The sequence below is a fragment of the Anomalospiza imberbis genome, chromosome 3 (genome assembly GCF_031753505.1).
Source record: "Anomalospiza imberbis isolate Cuckoo-Finch-1a 21T00152 chromosome 3, ASM3175350v1, whole genome shotgun sequence".
NCBI lineage: Eukaryota > Metazoa > Chordata > Aves > Passeriformes > Viduidae > Anomalospiza > Anomalospiza imberbis.
The window spans coordinates 112,246,714-112,273,452 of NC_089683.1; the positions used below are offsets into that span (position 1 = coordinate 112,246,714).

Consider the following 26,739-nt stretch of genomic DNA (forward strand, 5'->3'; position numbering starts at 1 on the left):
GCCCTCTGGAAACGTACCTGTCGTGTCTAATGAATTCTACGTCGTGTCCTTGATGGCACTTCTTGATGCAGTTCACACAGATGGCGTTACGGTCTGTGGTGTTGCAGGTGTGACATCTGGAGGGAAAAGCAGCACGTTAGGCAGGAGCCAAAACCTGACCAGCTCTCAAGGGAAGTGCTCCAGGAGGCTGGAGGGCCAGAAATGCACTGAAGGAAAGAGGGTGCACAGGACTGTGAAGTTTGAGAATTTTACACAAACTTGGATTTCACAGCACACTTTTTGTAACTTGTGCCACCAACACAGTCGTGCTGGGCAACGCCCTGGGCTCAGGTTCACAGAAATAATCTCTGTTTTCCTCAAGCCCAAAGTCAATTCCAGAAAATGGGAACTTATTAAATCCTCTTCTGTTGCAGCTGAGGAAGAGCACACATCTGTGTGTTCACTCACACCCAGCAACTGTTCTAGGGGCCTTGCAGGAAGAGAAAGGGGGTTTCTTGGAAAGCCTTGCCGTAGGTGATGGGAAGGAGCTGTTACCTGTAGAAGTCATGCATCGGGTAGCTGGTGTAGCTCGAGATCTTATATAAACACTGGCCTCTACTGACAGCTTTCTCTATGGCATCTTGATTGTTCATTATTTTGTTATCTGTTGGGGGGAAAAAAATCCAGAACTAATCACATCTGGATCAATGACTCTTTTTTTTTTTTTTTTTTTTTTTTTTTTTTCCCTTGAGGCATTGAAGCAAAGGGCCCATTAGGAACAATTAGTTCTATACCTGCATTTCAACTCTGACATTTAAGAATATAAAATCCTCAAAGCCCATGCCCAGAGTACCATGCACTCCTGAAGCAAGAAACACTTGTTCCTCTTTGCACACATGGCATGAAATACCTGACAGCCTCCATTTAAATACTCTTTTTAAACCTGGCTGTTAATAAATGCTTAGAGACACACAAGCCTTCCTAGCAGGTGTAGGTTTTCTGCTGAGGAGCCTGAAACCCAATGTTTGAAAGCCTCTCATTTACCATAAGGCCTTTTACACATCCCTTAGAAAGAGGAAAAGGATGGCTCTTGCCCCAGCAGAGTTTAGGAATAAAGTACTTTCCAACGCAACGGAAGTGGAAATTAGGTCTGACCAGCTCCAGTACTTCAAAGATGTGCCCAAGGCACAGTGAGTTTGATAATCCCCTCTGTTACTCAACTACCTGATCTTCTGTCTAGTGCCAAAGTGCACCTCAAGAAGTTCTGCCCACTCCCAGCAGCATCAGAGCACCGAGTGATGTCATCACAAAACCCCGGTGCTGGGAAGCAGGGAGCCAGAGCCTGTGTTTTAAGAGGCACAAATCATCCACAGGAAAGGGTTTAACAGCTACAGGCAACTATGTAAAACTCCTGCAAACTGAACCTTTTTCATCCTCAAAAGCCTCCTGGAGCTGTCTGGCATTCAAACCATCATTCCCATCTTGTCCAAGAGGATCCTGTCTCATGCACACTTTCTCCACTATACAAGGGAATTTTATATATGTGAACGGTTCATATTTTATGAAAAAACATGTTCGGGATTGAGAATGTTCACGCTTTTAGATCCTAAAAGCCAACTGAGGCGTGTTTCTTTACTGGAAACACGTTTTTGGATATGTAGGAAAAAGACTTTCCATTGTACTACATCAGAAATGGAGTCTGAGATGGGCCAAAGATCAGGAACTGGTTCAGAAGTGATTTTGAGACAAAAGAGCTGATCACAGTTTTAATGTAACAGCAAAACCTTAAGTTATCTTTGAACCCACCTGTTTGTCTAAAAATCTTAACACAGCTTAATGTGGCTCATTACCTTCAGCTGAAACTTAGTCACAACTCTGCTTAAGGTGGTACCAGCTGTGAGCCACACAGGGTGCAGTAAGCCAAAGACCCAGCAGCACCAAACAAGTGACCAAACACAGGCCAGGAGGACTCGGGCTCACCTTTCATCGTGACATTGACACCAGATGCTAGAAATAAACCTCCAAAGCGGTTGTTGAAAATCTGATTGCCTTCTAATGTTGCAGTCGCATGATTTGTTATTTCAATACCTTCAGTGGGTCAGGGGAACAAAGGAGAGAAAAGAGAGTGGCAAAGTTAAATCCCTGCTGGTTGTACATTTGTATCTCTCTTGTCACCTACAGCTTGGTTGGTTGGTTTTTTTTTTTTAAGCCATCATAAACTCAAGGGGAAGAAAGAAAAATGACACAGCTACAAAACTGCACTGTAATTTGTTATAAAACTGAGGTTAAAATGCTGCTGTTGAATCCTTTCAAAGAGCTACAGCTGGCATGCATGGCTTCTGGGAGGACAACACACTACTAGTTTATCTGATAATAAAATGGTACCATCACCATGTTTATTTTCAAAGGGGATATGATTTTTGGGCACTTAGAGCTGTCATCTTCATGTACATTTGAAAGTTCTTGCGCACATACCTTACCCTTTTAAAAATATCTTTTAAAAAAAGTTCTCAAGATGGGCACCTAAATTTAATTTCTTTAATTCTTAGCTTTTATCAGTAACCTGTGTCTTCCAAGTCATTTGTCCAGGACTGCTCTTGACAGCAACCTATCCTTCCCCCCCACCACACTGAAACAACACCTTTAGAGGCTCTTCTCAGAAAACTTGCTTCTTCTGAAAGAAAGATGGGAGAAAACTCAAGAATGTAATTTTAGTTGAAATGGAATGGAATGCAAGATGTATGCAACTGTGATGATTAAACAGTAAAATTGCAAAAAATCACTGTTAAACATTCTTCATCTCTTTTGGAGAAAGAAATGCTCATTTTTACAATTTTTCAGCTTTGTGGAGTGTGAAAGTTGAACTTGAGATGCAATTCAAATCTCTTTAAATGTATATTTGCTCCGTTTCCTAGGTTTTAAAGCAGCGATAAGATATTCATACGAGCATCCAGCACATCAACTACAAATGTATCCTAGACAACTTTACCAGTTGCTTCTAAAATAAAATAACGAGAAGTATTTCACAAAAAAATGACAAGACAGAATATGTGTCATTTCCCAACATGCTGTGAAATACACCCTGACTACAATTCTGAATTCTCAAATGACTTTTAGAATACACTGAAGGATATCCCAGTCGCTTTTAAAACATCTAAATACCATGGGGTAAAGAAACCTAGAGTAAGCTTTGTGAAGAGCTCACTCCAAGCTTCCAAATTTGATTTAAACAGCACAAACCTGCAGCAAAGCCATCGAATATTCGGTTTTTCCTTAGCACAGGGTGGCTATTGGTGCTGATAAGAACACCAGCTTGAGCATTCCTGAAGATATCATTCTCTTCCAGAAGACCTGTGACAGACCAACAAATGTTACATTTGAGCTTGGGAGCATTTCCTGACCTGTAACCTTTCTATAAAATATTTTCAAAGGATCTTATGTGTCACAATCCTGTTAATAACTCCTTTCATTTGGAGAATATGCACCAGTAGCACTGGCATCAATGACACCAGTTAAAAGTAGCTCTCAGTGTATAATTTTGGAAGTGTATTTTTTCAGTACACAGCATGGAATTTGCCATCATAGGCACCACTGCAGAAAACTAAGTCTTTCTGCTTTCCAACTTTTTCTTTGATTTTTCTAACACCTCTCTCTTCTTGTCTTCTAAAATGAACAGACTGCAAAAGCCAAGCATTTTTTTGTTATAGGACAGGATGACTTTAAAATGCTGAGTTAAAATTAAAGCTCACTTAGAGCAAGTGATTATCTACAGAGTATTAGAAGCTGATATCAGGACACACAGCAGTCAGGGGATTTCAGACAGGGACCACTTCTGAATTTACAAGTGTACAAAAGATTCCTTAAAGACCTGTGGGTTTTTTTCCCCTGAATCTTGGACACTCTGGCAGAACCTAAACAGCTCATGTGCATGATTTTGACTACGTGACTTGAATCCAACACTGTGTTTCAGTCAAATGGCAAAGCTTACAAAAGCAAATGGGATAAAAGGACTGTCCTAAGCAGCAATCTAACAGTTATCTTGGATGAGATTAATTACCTCTCTGCCTCCCACAGATTTCAGTATTACTAATGTAATTAAGGCTAAAAAGCATTAGGGTATGTTCGCTATAACTATTTTATCACTTCAGAAGACAAGAGCTGTGTTTCTAAAGAGCACTTTAAAAAGAACACCGCTGAAACTGAAATTTAACTCTTATCCAGAACATTCAGCGAAAAACAGCAAGGGAAAAAGTTACCTCTTCCTCCATTAAATATACAGATGCCTCCATCTCTTCCATCATGGATTTTATTTCTTCTTAGTGTAGGATTACTGTCTGTTTTAATCCATACACCAGCCATTGCATTATCAAAAATTTCATTGTCTTCTATAAATCCAAGCCCTAAAATTGAAGGAAGGGTGGAAAAAAGTAAAATCAAAAAGTGTAATAAATGAGAATATAACATCACAGAACACAAGCAATTCTGGATAAACATGAAAAACAAACCTACCAGAATTGTAGACAAGAATACCACCATTCTGACCACCCCAGATCTTGTTGCGTCTGATTTTGGGGTTGCTTCCAGTTCTAGAGTGAAATGTAAACAAAGAAGTCATTTAAAAGTCATTAAAAGTAAGTCATTTATAGTCATTTACTATATCCCAAGGCCAAACATCTCAAATACTTCTAAAGAAGTGCCCCATGGATCTCTCTGCTTAAAAATCTTAGTAAAATACAGTTCTTTCCAAACATGCAAACATAATTTAGCTTTACAGACTTCAAGGGCCACATATTCCAGTCAATACCCAGGCTGTATTTTTGGTAACTTTCTTGTAGGTTAAAGCAGAGGGTATTCAGACATACTGGATTTCAAAAAAAGTTATTTTTATAAACAAAATGACAAGAACAGCTAAAAAGACACAATAGAGCACATAACAAGCTATGTCTGTTTTGGCAGAAAATCAGAATAAATGTTACCTTATCTGAACCCCTGAGTACATGTGATTATAGATGTCATTGTCTTCTAACACGCCATGTCCATTGTCATAAAAATAAACTCCAACCTAACACATCAAGAATTATATTATTAGTTCCAAAGTAATGAGGCATAAAACCACAGGACTTTCCTTTCTGTGGCCCTCTTGTAACCACAGAGCAAAACTCACTTGTTTCCCACTGTGTATTCTGTTTCTCCTCAAGACTGGAGTGCTCCCTGTTGTCACCCAGACTCCAGCCAATGTATTGCTGTAAACTTCGTTTTCCTCAATCACACCTTGTCCTTTTTCATGCTAAATGCAAGATGGTTTAAGAGTTAAGAAAACCTGCTAAACACCAATACTCTTTTTCCTGCTGTATCCATCCCTCCCACCCCTGGCTTCTTTACTGCAGCAAAGTAATTCCTTTCCATTTGAGTAAGCTTTTTTTGCTCTTTTTTTTTTTTTTTTTTAATAACGGCATATCATGATTTTGAATATTTGCCATGAATCAAAGAACATCCTGCATGTAAATCATTCTGTTTCAAGGCTCTGCAGTATTTGTAAATGTCTGCTGGTTGTTGGCAGGAGAAGTGCCTCCCCAGTGCAGTACACTCACATGAAAGCCATGGCTCGTGGTTCTTAAACCTACACCCAGCTCTGTCCCCAAAATGGACAAAAAGCTGGCATGGATCTGAAGGTCACCACATGTCTGGGCTCAGAGGTCAAACAACAGTTTTCTCAGTCAGGGGAGGAAGCTGTTCTGGTTAAATTTACTCAATGAAGAGATGAAGCTGCACACTTGCAGCATTAGCTGGACCTTAGGTAACCTTTGGCAGAAAGACAGACACGTATTTCTCAAAATCTGGTATTGCTTAAGGGAACCTGACAGCTCTTTCAGTTCAGTTAGCAGAGCCCTCGCACACGTTGGGAATTGGGCTTTATTTCCCACTTTTTCAAGGCAACCATTGCAATTTCTATCATCCTGAAGGCAGTAAAAAAAATCTTCTCTGAGGTTAGTGGTAAACACATTGCACTCCGAAAGAGCTGAACAGACTTTTTTTTTAAATGATGACATACTACTATGAAAACTAAGTCTTTTCAAAAAGCTTTCAACCATGCAACCATAAAATTCTATAATCTACCCCATTTTAAATATTTTACTCTGTAATAAGAATAATTTAGTGGCATTTATAAAAACCTTCATCTTTAAATACCAGCACCAGCTTCAGTTGCTTACCATGAACCTGGTTTCTAACATAAGAAGCTCAAGCATTGTAAGCACAAACATTTCACATAGGGTACTTCTCCCCCTTACATTTCTAAAACAGAACCCAAGTCTGTGCCTGTCCTAGGCTGCACTTACTACATAAATTCCTCCATGTTGACCATCATGAATCTTGTTGTGTCGAACGATAGGACAGCTGTTTGTTCGAATCTGTATTCCTGCTAATGCATTACCTGTCAACAAAAGTGTCATTTAATACAACTTACACATTGATTTTTCTCAGAAATCAATATGCAGCAAGCAAATCAGCTTACCATAAATGTCATTTCCTTCAATAAGGCCTCTTCCATCACCAAAGATATAAACACCACCTTGATTCCCATTAAAAATTGCATTGCCCCTAAGAAAAAAAAATCAACATTATGAAGTAATTCTAATACATTGTACAATACTACATATGTAGATAGTGGCCAGGACTGTATCCCATTCAGATTTAAAATACTTACTTTCCGTTACTTTGAGAAAGACCTACCTCTAAGTGCACACACAAATTAAAAATGGAGTTCAACTGAATACAGACAGAAATTTCATTGCTACATATACAAGAGTATTTACAGCTCCCCATAATTAAATTAAATTAAAGTGCACTTATCCCATCCCCATCAGATCTCTTCTATGTAGTGAAATAATAATGAGGAAAACAATACCTTATTGTCGGGTCACTGTTTGAGGTAATCCAAACACCTGCAAAGTTGTTTGCATAGATTTTGTTCTCTATGAATTGTCCTCTTCCCTTTTCATGCACATAGATTCCTCCAGTCTGGCCGTGATGGATTTCACACCGCACCACGGTTGGGTTGGCATATGCTTTCACTTCAAAGCCTGCTATCCTGTTTCTGTGGATGTTGCAGCTTTCAAAATAACCCTTAAGACATAAAACATGCAGTTTCCTGTAAAAGTCCTTTTTTAAATGAAGGTTATTCCCTCCCCTCCCTCCCCTTTAAATCCAATCCTCATTTAAAAGGAAACAGTACCAAAATTGACACCATGTAAGTACTTATATAGCTAATTAAAACAACTACTGACACCATATAATTTAATTTTTCCAAAAATAAAATACTGCTTCAAAGACACTGTGTTTGCATTGCTATTTATGACTACTCATGGAATACCAAGAAAAAATGGCAACTCTAGATATAGCACATTGAATAGGACTCAGTATCAGGTTTCCTCAGCAGCTCCTAAGAATCAGACTCCTTTCAAAGGCCATAAAGTCCACAGGCCCAACACAGGAAGGAAAGTACTATGGAGAAACCACCTGCTTGTTTTCAGACCAGGAACTATATCCATTTGGCAAAAATATGGTTTCTTTAGGAAGAAGTGTGCTAAATTTCTTTGGAACCACTGATCAAAATAAATAATACGAATGTGCGAATTCAGTAATTTTTCCAGGGCTGGATTGGTCTGAGTGGCCAAGTGGTACAATTTTTTACTTTTCCCCTTTTTTAAACAGTCTACACTGAGACACTGTAACAGCAGCAGCAGACCTACAACACAACACAACTGTATGTAAACAAGAGCATTATAAACAGTATTGCTGTGGGCAGGGAAAGAAAAGGCCACTGCACAAAGCCATCCCAGGCATGCTCCTTCCACGCCAACCACGGAGCAGCACCATGGACCGGCCCACCTGAAAATTCATCTGGCAATATAATGGATTCCTGCCCGATGATTTCTCTGATTCTACTTCCAGGGCCTTGCTGAGTAACTGTGTCAGCCCTTTCACAGCATTTTCCTGACATTTTCCTAGAACATTTTAATATTCAAATTCAACCCATTCTTAAGGTGAACTTCAATGGTATTTCATGCCCAACCAGAAAAATAGAAACTAAACTGAAAGACAGGAAGCATCTCTTATTGGAAATGGTAAACCACCACCAAATTATGTGCTGTAATTTGTGGATGGCTTAGATGCAAGCTCCTGAATGCTCCAACACAAGACTGTCTCCAGCAGGCACAATTTTTCCTGTAGCCACTGAAGTTAGCTATTTCAACTTGCTCATCATGAAACTTGTTATACTTGTGCACTACAAGAAACCCAAACAACAAACAAACAAACCAACTCCAAAACCAAACCAAACCAAACAATTAAAAAACCAAAAATAAAACAAAACACCCCCCCCCCACACACACACAATTCCTGCTACTGCCCAGAGTAACTGGATTCCAGGCTCACATGATCTACCACCAGGAATGTGTCAGACCTGGAGTTACTACTACCTATCACGTGGAAATTATTCAATTTACTGCCAGCCTAGGCAGTCAACACCCTGTTTCACTGTGCTGTGAATTGCTATGGGACTCCATCAAACACCGGCTACAAAAAACCAGAAATACATCCAGTTTAACAAGGAAATCAAGGCAGCATGCTCTTCTCCCTACTCTGAGGATTGCAGTCAAGAAAGGCAGTACGTGGATTAAAGATTCTCCAAAAAAGTGCTATCCATATGCACAGCTTGGCTCCTCAGACTCCACTGGGTAACAAATAAAAGTCAAATGGAAGACACATTCTGTAGATATTCAGAGTATGATTTTTTTCAAGAACTTTGAAGAAATACAATCCTAAGTGAGTCAATATGGTTTCAGAGTTCTCAAGGAAGCTACACACTAACAGACAGGGGAATCCAAAGATCTCCTCAGAAATATGCCTTCATGCCAACAAGCAGCCTTTTGACTTCTTATCTTGAAAGATATCACTTCCCCCTCCCCCCTAATTTACACTTAAAATGAAGCTCTCAGAGAAACTTACCTAAAGTGACAATTTGGTATATAAAAGGCAAGCCTGATTCTCCTGATGGAATATACAATTTCAGTTAAAATATTACTAAACATGGTTTGACATATTTTTAATTACTTCACACATTATTCTCTGAGTGCCAAAAATGCTTTTGACTACAGCACTATGATGAAAGAAAAGGGGTATTTCAGGTGTGCTTCATCAAAGCATTTTGGATTCCAGGAAGAAGTTGCAAATAAACTGAGTTTTTCTCATGTGGCCTGCAGGAGCTCCACAAGTTTCAGCAAGCACCAGTATTTAACTTGAAAAATGTTGGACTGTTGATTCAGAAGAAAGTGGGAATTTGCTGCAAGCCTCTGTGAAGGCAATGCTCCTTCAAAGAGGGGGAATGAAACAAAATAAATCTGTATCTCAGATTCCTTTATAAGCCTGACTAGTGGGTTGGAAAGTCAAGGTTTTCTGCCAAGTAAGATCCTGTAACATTCAATATCCATGAAGAGAAACTGCATTAAAGAGCCCATTCCTCCTGAATCAGTCAGCTTAAGCTGAAGGGCTGGCTTTGAGTTGATGCAGTTAAACCCAGTGTATTTCTGCATCTGTTGAGACCAAGTCTGACCATCACCTGTGTGCATCACTGTTCAACTCGAGTCAGCTACACCAACAGAGCTGCTGTTTGTCAGAAACACAGGCAATTCCACCATTCTGAGCAACCACCTCATCCCAGACTTCCTATTTCCTATCCCTCTGTTTCCCAGGACGTTCTCTGTTGATAACAACAACTTTTTTGGCCCCAAATTCACTCCCGAGAAAGGGCTAATACTGACTTCAGTCTTTAAGATGCCCCCAGGCAATCCCTGGTGTCTTTTCAGCCACCAGAGTTCAACAGGCATTACTGTGCCTTTGAACTTCAGCCCCTCAAAGAGGTCTGGTGATGAACTTGTGGATCCCAAATCACACATGGCTTCAGGCAACACTTTTTCTTTGGAACATTAGGGAGTATTTTTTTTAAACGGAAACTGTGTTTCTAAGTATGGAGTTTGTTTGTTTATCCACAGGGTCCACCAACACTGCTATACACAAAGCTCACTGCCAGCTCCAGCTACAAGGTACCACCATCAGACACAGCTGCTCCTCTCAGCACACTCAGCTGCCCAACCCTTATGCTCTGTCCAGATGTTTGGCAGCTCAGTTTATTGAGGTCAGGAAGTCTGCACAGAGGGAGTGCAAGCCTTATATTGCCTCCACCTCCTTCTAAGAATGGTTTTTCAAGTGTGCTGGGTGCTTGACTTGGGCTTTGTGGGGGTTTCTGGTTATAATTCAACAGCTAACAGAAGAAGAACCTGGAGGGGACAGCACCAGACAGTGCCAGGATTGCTAAGGGAAAAGAGGCCCCTATGATTAGTAAGAAGGAAGAGAGGATGCATGTAGAAAAAGTATTACAATCTCACACAAAACTACCAAGTAGCTTACTGCTTGAAAATCCCAAATATTAAAAAGCAGCTCTGTACATCAAATTTATTTACAATCCCAGGCAGAGCATTAGCTGTGGACACAAAATGACAGCTACACTGACAGCATGTGTGGGCAAGAACACTGCTGCAGTCTAGTAAGATCTGAGCAGGTGAAGGAATCAGAAACAAACACCACAGCACCGATAATGCTGATATTCCCACCTGGCACATAGTGTACAGAAAAAAATGTGATCACAAAGATTGGATCTTACACAGCTGGAAAAACTCAAGCCTTTTTATATCAAGATTAGCTCAGTGATTGAACTTGGATGCTTTTTTCTTTCTGCATATTGTCCAGTATAACAAACATGGCTCTGAAATGCTTTAGAGTTAAAACTTTCAACTGATGGGATTTTCTTGCTGCTTTTCTTCTCTGAGGACTTCTACCCCCTTTATTTCTAAAAGGGCTTTTTTTCTTTCTCTGTCTTGAAGACTACAACATTACAGAAACACAGAGGTATTTATTACTGTTTGAACAACACATGTATTAAAAGCAAAAAATATATAATTGTGTAAGATTTAACATTTCCCAAATATTTATTGACTCTGGGATTCCCAATCGGGTAGGAAAAAAAAAAAGAAAACCAAACTTTAAGAAAAAGACAACAGAAAACCTTTCTAGAAAAAGAGTAACTGCCTATGGTTATAAAAATGTGCCTCCTAAACCCTGGAAGGGTCCTTATTTGAGAGTTAGCGCATTTCACGAAAATTCAAATGCAACAAAATCACATCCAAGATGCAAAACAAACCCTTTATTTTTATTCACAGCAAAATGCAATTGAGTTTTTAATGTAGTCTGTATAGAATCTGGCATATGCTTAATTTATTTTTGGACTTTATATACACATTTTTTAAAAATGGTCTGATTTGTAGTATTTTGAAGACAGAGAAATAAACTAGGCATGATCACCCAACTTAGACACATGCTGCTACATTTTTATTTCATCAGAAAGAAACCCCCCCCAGGCTTCTCATTTGGGAGCCATGAAAATGAAAACTGTTTTGCCTAGAGCTCAGCTTTAAACTGTAAAATCAGGCTTATTCTTACATTAAATTAGAACTTCTCCATTGTGTGCATAAAACAACAAATACAATTTCTGACAGATGCCTGTAACTCATCTCAGGCACCCGAGAGGTCAGGATAAGGCACCCAGGGCTGTCAATGCCACACTGCATTTTTAATGCCAGCTCGTTACGTATTTGTCAGAGCACTAAGGAAAACGTCGGGATATTGCCAGTTCAGAAAGAAGAGGTGAAAGTTTCTACAAGTATCAAAACACAAAGAACATTTGAGAACATGAAACTGAAAAACAAAGCACTCTTGAACCTTTTGGAGACAGCGCTCCAGCACAGAAACCCACGGGAAAAGAACGTGTAGGGTAGGAATTCAGCACTGGAATCCACTTGTCCCAGTTCACAGTCACAAGCAATATAAAAAAAATTACAGAAAGTAACAGAAGTGAGAGAAGCCAAAATACAAAATCCGTTGATTTGTTTAGGACTACAGGATTTGCATCTGAAGGATACCACGTCACTTTGTCACGTAACGAGCATATAAACATTGCCAATGATGTCACTTCACTGACTCTATCACTAGACATGATGCAAAAGCAGAAGATGCTGCTAAAGCAGACTTTGAGACATGAAGGGACCGAATCTTTCAAAAGAGTTTATGACTAGGAAATACTTCAAAAATATTTGCAGCTGAGATAAATATTATTCACACATTCTCTTTAATGTGCTACTGTTTCCCTTAAACAAAAGGGAAACATTTATTTCTATTCCATTTTGCTTGTGATACCACACTGATCACAGCTCTGAAACAGACATTTCATTGGTAAGAAAAAAGATCAAATACACTTTTATTTAAAATTAATCAAGTGAATTCAGCCTGGCTTTTTAATTTTTTTAATATTTCAGTACTAATATATTTAATATTTATACTTCAGTACTTAAACAAGAAGTAGCTCCTACCCAGACTTTCCAATTAACCCTCAAGCCTACACAGGCACCTCCCCTGCAAGAGCTGCTGAAGTACTTTCCTTTACCAGTTTTTCTATAGCTGAAATCACTTCATTCCATGTTTCCAAGCCTGTTTAAGTCTTGAAGGGATGTATGCATCCACTGAAGTGGATCAGAAGTGCTTGTACAGTATGTTAACACAGCTTAATGCAGTCCAAACAATGAGATAATATAAACCAAAGACATCTGCCACCACTCTTTGCAAACCAGCCAAACAACATCATCTCTAAAGGACAGAAAATGATGGAAAGCCATCCATCAGAAGAGGGCTGCCAGCAGGGCATTCTCCGTTGGTGCAATCTTGCCCAACGTAGAACTAGTCCTTAGGATGTGACTATCAGAGTGGAGAAGAGGCACCTACCGGCAGAATCCCACCATGTGGGGGTTTCACCTCCACTGGCAAGATTTTATGCAGGCAGCAAAAGCAGCAGCCCTGTGACCTGTTTGCCTTCTACTGAAACCAGAAAACCATAAATCCAACAGCTACAGCTAGCACTGCCTCTGTCCTTTATTTCTGCCCCTCAGCAACCTGGGCAAAGAGGAGAAAGGCTCACTAGATTGTACCCACGGTGGATTTCCTGTTAATGCTATTTACAGTCTGCCAACTCTCACCAAAAACCCGAGTAGGACTTGCCGACTAGTTCTGGTTCAGAATTTGCTGAGGGTGCATTGATCCCACTGTCTGTATCACTGATGAATGGTACTGGTCCCAGTGCAGACCACTGGGGGACATGATTTAGCCACTGGCATCTACCCTCTGGATGCAACTATCCATACAATTCCTCATCCACCAAACAGTCTCTCCATCAAATCCACATCTTTACCACTTAGGGAGAAGGATGTTGTAGGGGAGTGTGTCAAGGCCTTCCAGGACTCCACATACATGACATCCACGGCCCTTTCTTTCTCCACTGAGGCAGTCACTCCACCAGACAAGGTCACTGGGTTGGTCAGGCAGGACTTGTCCTTGGTGAAGCCGTGCTGGCTGTCCCCAGCCACCTCCCTGTCCTCTGTGAGCCTTAGCACAGCTTCCAGGAGGAGCTGTTCCATGATCTTCCCAGGCACAGAGGTGAGGCTGACAGGTCAGTACCTGCCAGGGTCCTCCTTTGTGCCCTTTACTGAAAATGGGTGCAATGTTTCCCTTTTCCCAGTCACCAGGGACTTCACCTGACTGCCATGACTTTCCCAAAGTCATGGAGAGTGGCTTGGACCCTACATCAGCCAATTCCCTCAGGACTCTGGGATGCATCTCACTGGGCTCCATAGACTTTTGTACATTCAGGCTCCTCAGGCAGTCACAAACGTGATCTTCTCTTACAGAGCGAGTGACTTGCTCCCACTGTCCCTGCCTTGTGCTCCATCCAATAAAGAGGTGTGGGAAGACAGACTGCCAGTAAAAACTGAGGCAAAATGCTGTTGAGCACCTCAGCCCTCTCCTCCTCTCTTGTCACTGCTGTTACTCATGGAGGGGGTGGGGTGATGTGCTTCTTCTCTGCCATTCCTTTTCTGAAAGACATACCTGTAGAAGCTGTCCCTGTCATTCCTTGCATGCCTTGCCAAGTTCAGCTCCATCCATGCCCTGGCCTTCCTGACACCATCCCTACACAACTGGACAGTGTCCCTGGACTTTTCCCAGGTCACCTGTCCCTGCTTCCACTTCCTTCTTGCCCTTTAGTCTCAACCCAGCAGGTCTCTTGCCTTCCTTTCCTGATTCCTTTACATCTGGGGATCAAGAGCTTTTGCACTCTATGGAAAGCATCCTTAGAGATCTGCCATTTTGAGAGTGGCTAAAAGAAAACTGCTTGTTTTGCCAGCTGGGCGTGGGGAATTGGGACTTTGTCATTCAAACAGGAAAAACAATGATTTGGCACTCCTTGAAGACATGCAGAACATTTTCCTAAAATAAGTCAGCAAATAATCTTCTATTTCAGAGACAAAAATCCATTCTATTTCAAGGGCTATGAATGTCATTTTTCACTACTGTACATGTACTTGGAATTGATGAGCTTCACCCCACACAAATAAACGTATTTATGAAAGAAGGCCTGAACTCTGATATGAAATTCTGTGTTAAAATTCCACAACTAATTCCCTGCTACAAAAGTCCTCTTCCCAGAGAATACGTACATAACCTATTTCAGAGTTTTAACATTAAAATAAGGCTAAGTCTCCACAAAGCTTTTTTTTTTTTCATTTCTAAATCATCCAGCACCTTATTTTTGTTCAATTTCAAAGGGAAAAGAATGAAGTATAAATGAAAGCCTACGGTTTACATCCTGTTTCAAGAGGTATTTTGTCACTGCAATATAATACAATGTAATAGGCTGCCAATCAATTGCAAAAGCTTGCCGAAACCTCTTTCAGCTAAAATTGTCTTTAAAGTGAAGTCTCCCACTTAAAGGCAAGAGAACAACAGCAGGCATATTTTAAAGTATCTGCTCATGACTAAATAAATTTTTTTTAAGAAACATTTCTCCAATGACAGGCAAAATGTGCAGATTTCAGTTCTACGCCATCTGTATTTTTTTTCTTCAAAAGAAAACATATAGGTTACCATTCCGTGGTCAAAAGTGAAAACGCCAACGTCACGTCCGTGGTGAATGTGATTCCGTCTGATAATGGGATTTCCATGGTTTTTAACCCAAATCCCTGCTAACGCATTATTGGAGATCTCATTGTCCTCGTATATTCCCTGGGAAATAAAAGTGTAAATTAAGACAGGATTCAAAACAGTAGACAACTTTATCCAAGTAAAGAAATTAATATGGAAAATTACCTGTGCGTGGTCTGTAATATAAAGTCCAACATTTTCACAGTCGCTGATGTTACAGTGTTTAATAGTAGGACAAGCTCCCTGGCCACTAACACATACTGCAGAGCCAACTGGAAGAAAACAGTACAGTTACCATAGCTTCAAAGCATAGTGTATTTATAAATAGTCTGGCAGTGCTTTTGCAAGAAAAGTTAGTGTGAACTGATATTTAAAAGAGATTTGGTGTGCACAGAGCCAAAGCATTGCAAGCCACTGGCAGAAAAACACTAATGTCATCATTTTGTAGATGCAAAAACCACGGTAGGAGTCACTTTAAAATCATCCTGCCAAGGTTAAACAGCTGCCAGGACAATGGTTTATATAATAATTCATGCTTATGAAAGTCCTCACTCATTTATTTGCCTGTGTTAGGCCCACTGTATACTGACTGTTCACAGCAGAGCACAACAGAAATCTAACAAAATTCTCTGCTAATTACTGCCTTGTTGTGCTTCCCTTTAAATTTTCACAACTCAGTACTTCAAAGAGGCCAAACAAGAATTTTGTAGCATACAAAGACACACTGTCTACCCAATACTCAGCAGGACACAGACACACAATCTCGAGTACAGAATAAACATCAGAAACCAACAGGTCTCTACCCAGTTGAATTACAGAACTCCCTGAATGATTTCAGCTGCCATACCATAACCCAGAAAAGAAACATTTTCCAGGAAACTAGGACTCAGACTGCTCAGGACTTCAGCATATCAGCTCAATTCCCTGAACTCCATGAAGTGTGACAAAATGAAATTCTGCAGCCACTAAATTCAACAGTGATTTCTGAAAGGTAAGAGCTCATCTCAGGGAACCTGGCCTACGTAACACATGTTCCCCACAATTAAACACCACTTAATAAGCAAGCCAGTACCTGCTCTGTTAGTCAGTTTTCACATATCTTTCTAACAAAGCATCACAAAGACTATGCTTAAATAATTCACAGACTCATTTACAGAGAACTTATTCTTTTTTAATTCCTAAAGAAATTATTTTGATTGTCTAGTCTGACCTTATGAATAATACAGGCTATACTAATTCCCTGAATTAAGTCCTGCTTCAATTCTAGTAGTAGGAACTTCAGCACATATCTTGTAGAAACATATTTAAATTTTGATAACTTTATAATTTCCAGCAACTGAGAAACCAGCATAAAGCTTGTTAGCTGGCTAGAGGGCTGCTGTCCTTTTAATTTACACTTTAATTGCTCATCTGAATTCTTCCAGCTTTGGCACCCAGTTCTCTTTGTACCAGTGTATGCCATACCCTATGCACACACACATTCAGTGCAAGCAATTTGCTCCTTCAGCGTCCTCCTTAATAAAGTAACAAACTGCAGTCACTGTGTTTTTCACTACAACCAAAGTTTTCTGCTTTACCTTATATGACTTTTCATTGAACAGTTTCTAAATTTTCCAACATGTTGCTATGGACACCAGAAAAGAGCACTTTATTCTGAAGCAGGACCAAGCAGAGGCGTTAACATGAACACAGTCTCTCTACTTCTACTCGGTATTCCCACAGGTGTAACTAAGGAGCACATCAGTTCTTTTGGCCACTTGACTACATGAGGGCTCACATTTAGCACTTTATCCACAGTGACTCTTTAAGCTTTTCCCAGCTTTCCAGGAGAGGGGTTTAGCACTTAGAAACAGGAACAAAATCAAGTTGTGTGTAACACAGCTTGCACTTTGTCAGACTAATGTTGAGTGGTGTTTGACAGTCCACCTACCAGGAAGGTCATAGCAACCCATCCTCCTGGTCATTTTTAAGACTGTAGTTATATTACATTCATATTGTATCTATAATACTCTATAGTAAAGTCTACAGGTCTCATTAATATGGATCTTATTTCTTCAAGTCAAGAAGTCATCTTTGAAATAACCACAAAAAAGAAAAAAAAAAAGCCATTACAGTTACCCTGAAAGTTATTTTTCATCTATTTGGTGTAGGCTCTAGGCATTCTGTAGAACTCTAATATTTTAAGGCACTGTGTGTTGATGTCAAACATTTTTCAAGGAGCTGTGTAATTATACTGGGAGCGTTGCCTTCTTTTGGTCAAAGAAAGTAATCAAAAATGCCAACAGTGTCATGCAACCATTATAACTTTCTGTAAATACACACTAATTTGATTCATCCTAAATTTTAAATTCTTGACTGACCAAACCCCTGCATTTACACCTCATCATTTTACCCAGGATCAACAGGCAGTACTCCTGCCATACTTCATCCTGGGTAGTCTCTCCCCTCCCACCTCCCCCAGGGACAAAGACCATCTCATCGAGGTTTCAAGTTACCATTGATACACAATGGGAAGCCAGAGAATATCTTGGCCCGTTCTTTCTAAACTCCTGCATTATTTTAGAATGTCTATTTTTACAGCTGTTTAACCTCATCCACAGTTACTGTCAAGAGTGGAATGTGTTTCATTATCCCTCTAGGGGATGAGGGCATTTATCATTCCTGCCTATTCTCATTAAATATGGAACAAAAATTACACAACACTTTGCCATTCAAAATTTTCCATTCTATGATGGATCAGCATCACTGCTTTGTTCCCCAAATTAAGACACAAGCACTGTCTCTTCGAGAGAGATGCTGCATCTTCTCTTGTTTATCAAGTTATTTGTGGCAGTAAAATGGTGTGTTTTTATTTTGGAGGGATGCCCCACAGTTTCCTTCAATTGCTAATTTCCTATTTGTATTAACTGTTAATAACAACTTCTTTCTTGCATTTCATAACTGCTTTCACTCCCCTTCCTCTATCTGTTTCTGACACTGAGGAGCTATGGATTTTTGGAACCCAGTGTGATGTTCTAAAAGCATACTTCTATCACATGTTGCTTATTTAAATGAAAGCAATCTCTATTCTGACTCACTTCACTGGACTTGAGTATTGATTGTATGAAATTGGTCCTTTTGGAGTACAAAGCACATGTAGTAGTGGTTTAAGCTTTATTTTGTTTACTCAGAATATAATGATTGCACACACTTCAGCAATATTAATATTTTAAAAAAAGGAACATTGCCATCCACTACTACTTTTATCCATCAAGGTAAGGGCTAACATAGATTTCTTCTACAATGGATGCAACAAAACCTCTAGACTCTTGCCATTTAAACTTTATTTGAAAATATTTCAAAAGATCCTTTGGACTGTCAGCAGGAACCTCCAGCTTAATGCATTTGCACTTACATAGCTCCCATCTTTACATATGACATACATTAAGAACTTTACATATGACATAATGTAGAAATATGCTTTAATGCAACTTGGAGATCTACACAAAGGATATCAAGCATGTGCTAGGAAAGAGGTTTTGAACGCCTATGGATCAATACTTCAGAGATGTCAATTATCTGGAAACAGTAAATGCCTTTTCTGGCAGACTGCCATTCTTCCTCCCTTTTTACACAAACTCAGTACTTCCTGAGTAGGTAATAGCAAGGCTTGGTAGGATTAAAAAGCCACTAAAACTTGATAATCGATGAGTGATGACAGTATAGCCTACACACAGCCTCCAAAACTGAACAGAAATTTTAATTTCGGAGAAGAGAATCAACAATTCAATACAGTAAACGTTCAGAAATCCAGAGTTTTGGAGGGAACAAGATGTCGCCCTGATTTTTTTAAGATTTTCTAAAGCCTTCTGAGTTTACATTCTCGTAGAGAACTTTCTCACGCAACTTTCTGTAAACAACCTATTGTTTTGCATTCTTTCACAGAGGTGGAGAAATTTGATAGACTGGTAGCTTGTCCAGTGTCATTGTAGAGGTGGCACATTCACCCTCCCAATCCACTGGCACCTTTTGAGAACTATAAATGATTGGAGTCATAGGAAATAAATTAGTCTCTTCATCGTGACCACAGCCATGGTGCGTCGTTTTTGTGTCCTCTGGTGACAACAAAACTTCAAAATTCTCAGAAATGGAAAGTGGTCATGAAAAAAATGATCAAAACTTAATTTTCATAAATAACATTCACAAAAATATCAGGATTTAGTAGCTTATATAAGCATGTTTCCATATGAAATCATGCAGCTCTTCCAACTACTTTAATATTCAATCTGAATGCGGTCTTATCTAATTCCTCTCACTGGTTGTCAGGGTCCCAAATACTGGTATATGATAAGTTCCAGAACACCTTTTCTTTGAATATTTTGATTTCCCAGTATTAGCATTAACACTGGGATAACTGGGATACTGGGAGCAGCTCGCTGTCCTTTGCTCCTCTTTTGTAATTTTTAACACTTCTAAAGTATTTACTGATGTGTCTCCAATAAAAGACATGGTGATGCAAAGCACAGAGCTGCAAAGCAGAGAACTGCCTTGACCAAGAGCAGGGGTTTATAGCTCAAAACCTTCAAGAAAGCTCATCTTCCTCTAGAAGGCACACACCAGGAATCCTACCATCCTCATCATGGTTCCCTGCAGTATTCTTCACAGGCATGACCAGAAAAATGTAATTTTTATATCTAGCTGGAAGAACTCTTCTTTTTCCTTGCCTTTATGTTGAGCTGAGCAACCTCCATACACAGCCTGCTGCACACATCCATTCCCTCTCCCTAGCTGACCTTGGGGAAATTCACATGGCCATTTCCACACGACAGCTCACTATCTTAATTCTCCTGAACCTCTTCTTCCTGACACTCCAACTCCACTTCATCTGGCTGTGTTCAAAGATGTTCAGCTTGCCATGTCTTGTGTCCAGTGACTACAAACTGCCATGTCTTCCTGCTGGTGACTAAATGGCCATCCAGCTCCTCACTTCCAGACTATGATTCCTTCTTTCCTCAACCTAGACTACTAATTTTCCCCAAATGAGGTAGTATAAATTCCTGATTGTCTCTGATGGTGAAGTGAGTCTTTCAACACTTCTGCCTGTAGAGCTACTACTCATCCTCTGAACACGTCAAATCATTCCACTCAGAAGTGAGCTGAGCTTAGCAGTTATATCTAGTGACAGTTCAATGCCATCAATCCCAATACTGAATATCAGAGCAAACCCAATGAACAACTGCCATGTGTAACCCTTTCAAATGCCCCATCCTGCCAGCTACAACCATACACCAAACCCAGGTATGTTTATTTAACTGTCACTTCTCTATTTCAAACCAACTGCCCCAAGAGTCCACACAGATTCAAACAGAAAACCAAGTACACATTATCACAGAGGTTTTGGACACAAAGAAGTCACTCTAACAGTGATGCTCCAAGGCAATTAAGGCTTGCAGACCTGTATTGAGTACCCGCATCAAAAAATAAAGACATGCCAATAGTAATCATACTCAACTTGTTGTGTTTCTTCAAACAATAAAAAGCCCACTAACCTGTACAAGTACTTCGGATAATACAGTGATCTATAATTGGACTGCAGTTCACGGTAATCTCTAAGCAGTGGTGTGCATTGTGGTGCTGAGCAGATTTGTCATCAGGGTTGAACTGAAAAAGAAGAAAACAGAAATGCTGTATTTAACTGCTCAGGCATTAAAATAAATTTTTTAAAGATCTGCTTATGGGTGAGATTCTTACCCTGATTGTCATATATCCAACATAGGCATCTTCAGAACCCTCCATAAAAACGAAGGTGGAATCTCTAGTGTTTTCTATTATAACTTTATCTGCTACTTTTCCAGGTGCTGCAAAGAAAACAATTAAAAAGTCTTAGCTTATGCTGCTGAAAAAAATCCTCAACATACTTACAGAATTCTGTTTGAAGCAACAAAGGAAAATTAACACTATTGTTGGCACATAAATAGCCTTCCTGTCAAAAGGATCTTAAAAAAGGAAGTTTCAAAGACAATGAAGAAACTAGTCTTTAACTAAGACAATCTGACACCAATTTACTAATATCTAGTACTGTGAGAAAAACCTCCTCTTTTACAGAGCTAGTTTCTGATTACTACTTACAATGAACTGAATGAACAGCTTAAACATGGGTACCAGGCTAGAGGCAGTTTAACTCTGCTCCAAGTACAATTTCTTCTGGTATTCCAAACCATTTTACTGATGCTAAAAACATACATTCCATCACTGACATGAACCACTATTTACTAATCTACTCATGACCTACACGTGACCTCCCCACACTTCTTAAAAGTAGGATTCAGAGTTTTGAATTGATAGCCTCATTATTCTTTAGGAAAAAAAAAAAAAAAAACAAAACAAAAACTAACAAAACCAAAACTTACTGAGTTAGATTGATCTATACTACTGGCAGTATGTACAAAAGGTTATGAAGTGGTTCCCTTGTAAAAAGTATAATGTGTCGTTTGATTTCCTGTGTTACCAGTGAGGCTCTGCTCGATTCTTTACCCTTAATCCAAAGGCAGGTGATGTTTACGTTGGGATGGCACAAGCCAGCAGAGGGAGCACCGGTTAACCTCAGCCACCCACTGGAATAAATTCAATGACGCTCATTCACAAGGAAGATCGCTTGTCTGATTCAAACCTGCACATTAAACATGCAAGCCAGAAGCCGCCCTCCCTCAATACACCAAATATAAAGGTGGAAGTTTCACATACTATAGCAGGTAACTTATCTGATAGCATTTTAAACTGTTCCCAACTCAACACAAACGTGAGCAGGTATTTGTCCTAAATTCTGCATTTTACTGAAAAGCCTCCACACAGGATTCCTCAGGAGCAGATCCTTTTCTGTTGTCTGGTGACATTAGTACAGACAAGCGGTATGTCCTGTTCTTTATCACTCTGGCAGAAAGATGTCAGTCAGAATGAGGCAACATTTACATTATTATCCAGCTTGTTCTCACTATCTAAAGGCCCAATCTCCGCTTTCATTACTGCAGAGCTGCAAATATTTTAAAGTAGACTGGCTCTCCTCTACACCACTATTCACTAAGTACTAGATAACAACTAAAAGAGGCTTTGATGTGGAGTTGTGTCACCATACAAAACATTTTTCCGTGGTTTCATAACATTTCTATATATTCACCATGGTGCAAATGCAGTGGCATAAACAAATCTGTGTGTTTCAGCACACAGAAAGGAACAGCACCACAGTACTGCAGGCAAACCAAACCCAGGAAATAAACAGAGCCCCTAGGAGGATATGAGAGCCATAACTCAGTATCAGAACTTTCAGGGTGGCACAAAAAAATTGCACTTCACATTGGATGCGCTGAAACTATCAAACAGATTTGTGGAATTGTTTGCAAAGCACTTGGATCATGTTCTCTACAGACACCTTCCTCTCATCACACGAGCTCCTACACAGGGAATAACTTCTGAGCTGGGAAGGTCCCAGAATGCCCATCATGGAACATGCCAGTTAGTAAGATCGCTGCACTTAGATCTCCCTAGGAAAACAGCAAAGACTTCCTTAAGCGTTAGTTTCATTCCAAATGCATCAATGAAATTCTCTGCAACATTCTACTTAATCTTTGTGAAATCATCATTCAGAGAAATATATCTATTTCAGCTTTTGGCTTAGGCCACTTTAGAATAAAGAAACCAGTGCTAGAATTGGAAATGGAAGAAAAGTGCCATTTATTTTGTAATCAAGCCAAATACAGCTCCCAAGAATTCAGTTTACTGAAACCTAAGAGAGTCATGTTCCCCAGGATCAGAATTCATGCTCAGCTTAAGGACCATGGATAGACCATTTAGAAATAATGGAACGCAAAACCTACAGAAAGGGACTGTCTAAAGAAATATACATTGACTGGATATTGCCTCAGAATTACTTAATTCCTCATAAGGAATAAAACAATTTCACTTTTCCCTGCATTAGAAGACAAAAAATCACTACCTTCTGCAGGAACTAACTGTGACCCTGTCCAACTGTACCAAGCAAAAACCAGATACTCTTTTAGATCTCACAGATTTAAACCACAAAGACCTAAACCAGTCCCAAATAAAACCTTCAACTCAAAGCTGCAGAATGGGTATTTGAAGAACTCAGACATGTGAAAGTACTCTTGCACTCTGAAGTAAAACAACATCCAATTATAATAGCGTTCTTAGTTTTAGATTTTTCCACCCTTAAAATGACAATAACAATTCCTATTGGTTTTAATAATTTTTTTCTTGACTGAAGAATCTTTTGATAATCCATTTTCACTTACTTGCATATTATTTAAATCAAATGGAAAATGAAGGGAAATAATGAAAGCTGTAACTCTGAAAATGCACATTAAGTGAAGAGTCTCAGATCAGGACATGTCTGTACAACTGCTGAAACCCAGCAATTGGGAGATTTTGTGTCTTGAGTGAGATGAGCACTCCATGGAAGGCTCCTATTCCCACAGCAAACACACCCTCCTCTCCAACCCTGGAAAATAGAACTATTTTAAAAAATTCAAAGGTATTTCTGTCTGCTGAACCAGAATCAACAGTTTTCTTATGGAACCTCTCCTCTGGCTTCTTTCTTGGCAATTCAGATATGCCAGAGTAAAAGTAATACTTCCAAAGCCTTCCTTTTGAACCAACTCCTTCCCTCAGATTTAGGGGAAGAAATAACCCCAAAATTAAACAGAACAAAAAACTCAGAAAACCAGACATTATTCTGAAGCACATTTTGCTTATGTGACCAAGCAGAAGCTTCTTCCAAGCTCAAGGTATGTTAAGCTGCCTTTCTAATAATGTTGTGCTTCTTCTGAAGCCAGAAGAATAAACTATTAAAGAAATTGGAGTAGAAATGCAGAGAGATTTGGTGCTGCCTTAATCCTACCATTCTGAAAAGCATGCCAGACTGAACAGAGAAGAGGTAGTTCTCCAAGGCTTAGTGGTTCACTTTAATTTGTTTTCTTTTCCAGTCAAATGAAAATTGACTCTCTCTACAATGTCACTCACCATTCAGTAGAGAAAGTCTGAGGAAGTGAAGTCAGCAGTGCCAAAAATTGAAATATAAATACATCTAGCATTGCTGGATTTCTCTTGGAGGTTTTGTTCCCCAAGACAGCTATTCTGTTACAAAAATACACAATACAGATCCCTGGCTTTTAAAGGACTGTACTTAAGATAACTGTTTTTCTGAATAACTTAGGTTAATTCCAGAGGAAGGGAAAGCAGATGGCTTTTCAAAACTGGAAAGGAGACAAAGAACATGCAGAAGTTTACCCAGATATTCACAATATCATTTCAAGTGTCATGAAGTGCCTGGGAAATCTTATATCTTAGGACAGTGCTGATCCAGTTTCTCTGGATTTTAAACACTTCATGAATATGACCTGCCCTATTTTTACTATAATCCTTTCTCCTGTACAACGGAAGCCAGGGGTTATTTGTCTGTGGCCACATCTCCATTAGCAAGCACTGCAGCCTAACACAGGAGTGGTACCACAGAGGGAACCAGTGCTGAGGATCAGCCACCCCCAGCACACGCTGCAGGACAGGGAGGGGAGAAGGGACTGACTTTGCACTAGTCCTCAGCAGGTCCCTCTGACTGAACACACTCTGGGCAGTAAGAGTATTCCAGGAACATGTCTCTTAAATTAGTCTCATCCAAAAGGAATCCAGTTTGTGCTCCAAAAGCTCTCCACAACACAGACCAAAGCACTGTAAGTGGGCATGTTCAGAATGTTAGCTCCAGAAATGTAGTCACAAACTGACAAACTCACATACTAACACAGCCACATCTTGCAGATCTGTGGGGACAATTTTTCAGAATAACACTGGAACAATCTGACTGCATTGCTCAAAACCATTCTCCCTGCCAAGGCTGCAAAACCCAGGCAAGAAGTGCCAGAACAGTCTCACCCAAGAACAAAACAGTTGGTATGAAGAACAGTTAAATACCCAAAAAGAGAGACTTTGCAAAACAAAAAAACATATCCATAGGAAATACACCCACCAAAATGAAAAAAAAACCCCACCCTAACAAACAAACAAAAAAACCCAAACCCATCACCCTCAATAAAACCCACAACCAAGTAAACCCAACCAACCTCGACAAACAGCTTCTCAAAAACACAAGACAGCAGGTAATTCACTTGTAGATCACCACAGGAGCAAGAGGTCTGAGACTCCTTAACCAGAATCTCTTCTGGACAGTAATACAGCCTGAATTCCTACCAGTTCCATGCTACTGGGAATTAGTATGCTCCTAGTAGTGACACAAAAAGCAAGCAGCTCCACAAGTATCACAATTTGCAGCCTGGTATATTATATTAACTTCCTAAACCTTTCCTATTCCTCAAGTCTTATTTCCTTCTCCATAAAGGTTCCTGTTCAGAGGAACAGTTGGCAGAGAACAGAGGAAGAATCTCTAGTCTCAGAATCTTTCTGCTGGATGCTCTCATTTCCTTCCTCAAGATGGAATTATGATACTGAAGAAAATGGGACAGATACTAATTTAGGCTTGTTGCCACTGCTGGCTTCTACTCTGGAGATGGGTTTTATATATATATGTATATATGTGTGTGTGTGTGTGTGTATGTAAAAGTTTCAACTGCAGTCCTATTACTGAATAAGCTTTCTGACAAATTCCATTTTTTTCTCATAATGGAATGAAAAGATAAATTGTTATTCTGAGAACTAGCAAGCAGACAACAGCACTTCAGCCTGAAGCATCAGCTACTTTTGAGTTAGAGATGCTTGTACAAAAACCACTTATTTGCTAGGAAGATGAAGGAAGATGGGCATTTATACTGGATATTTAATACACCTGAGTATCATGGTAATTAACATGGTCATTAACACAAGTTTGAGACAGTGATGCTCCCAGTTTACATACCTGCACCAATCATGGTAATTGGAGACTCTATATATATCCATTCATCAGTATATATACCAGAGTGAACAAAGATAAGTCCATCAAAATGAGCTTCTTGAACTCCACCAAGAGCATCCTCAATGGTATCATAATACTAGAAGAAAAGGAACAGATTTAGAGTAATGTCCATTACCATTTATATAGGTATATAAATATTTTAAGAACTGCTTTATAAACATACCAACATATTTTCTCTTCCTTTGTATCTTGCAGGATTACTGTAGAAGTGTTCAGCAAAACCTGGCTTTACATGTGCTCCTTTGTACTGAAACAAGGAAGAGAGTTTGTGAGAAGTTTGCAGACAGGTGGGCCTGAATGCACGGACAGGGATCTACCAATTCCCTAATTAATAAGCCATTTACTGATACCAGTTTGTCCCAGGAAGTAAGGATTATATACTGACCTTCCACTCTAGGCACACAATTTGAAATGACAACACCAAAAAATATCTGAGCCTAAGGGAATGATTAACTAAGCCAAGAGTCCAACTACTTACACAGCCAGAAGCCTCAAAACTGACTGAAAAGCTTCATACACGTGAAACATTCCACAAGAGCTGTCCTTACTTCCATCTCTTGATTCTCTAGCAGCTTGCCACAAAAATTGCATTTATATGGTGAGGAAAAGAGAACCCCATACCTTCACTAGTGATTGAATACTAAACTAAGAAGCCAAGTCAAGCATTT

General features: G+C 39.6%; 1 protein-coding gene across 3 annotated transcripts in view; it reads right to left on the minus strand.

Moving 5' to 3' along the window:
* Nucleotides 1–26,739, minus strand: part of FBXO11 (F-box protein 11) — a 71,762-nt gene that overhangs the window by 1,396 nt on the left and 43,627 nt on the right. For all 3 annotated transcript variants that reach the window (XM_068186535.1, XM_068186534.1, XM_068186536.1), the window contains exons 6-22: nt 26,235–26,318; nt 26,015–26,147; nt 20,851–20,957; nt 20,649–20,760; nt 15,286–15,392; nt 15,064–15,201; nt 6,887–7,104; nt 6,494–6,579; nt 6,318–6,412; nt 5,144–5,266; nt 4,956–5,041; nt 4,489–4,565; nt 4,236–4,379; nt 3,220–3,330; nt 1,960–2,067; nt 535–643; nt 18–116 (exon numbers count right to left, since the gene is read on the minus strand). In XM_068186535.1, the coding sequence (XP_068042636.1) occupies nt 18–116; nt 535–643; nt 1,960–2,067; nt 3,220–3,330; nt 4,236–4,379; nt 4,489–4,565; nt 4,956–5,041; nt 5,144–5,266; nt 6,318–6,412; nt 6,494–6,579; nt 6,887–7,104; nt 15,064–15,201; nt 15,286–15,392; nt 20,649–20,760; nt 20,851–20,957; nt 26,015–26,147; nt 26,235–26,318 (1,937 nt within the window). The remainder of the gene's footprint in view (nt 1–17; nt 117–534; nt 644–1,959; nt 2,068–3,219; nt 3,331–4,235; nt 4,380–4,488; nt 4,566–4,955; nt 5,042–5,143; nt 5,267–6,317; nt 6,413–6,493; nt 6,580–6,886; nt 7,105–15,063; nt 15,202–15,285; nt 15,393–20,648; nt 20,761–20,850; nt 20,958–26,014; nt 26,148–26,234; nt 26,319–26,739) is intronic.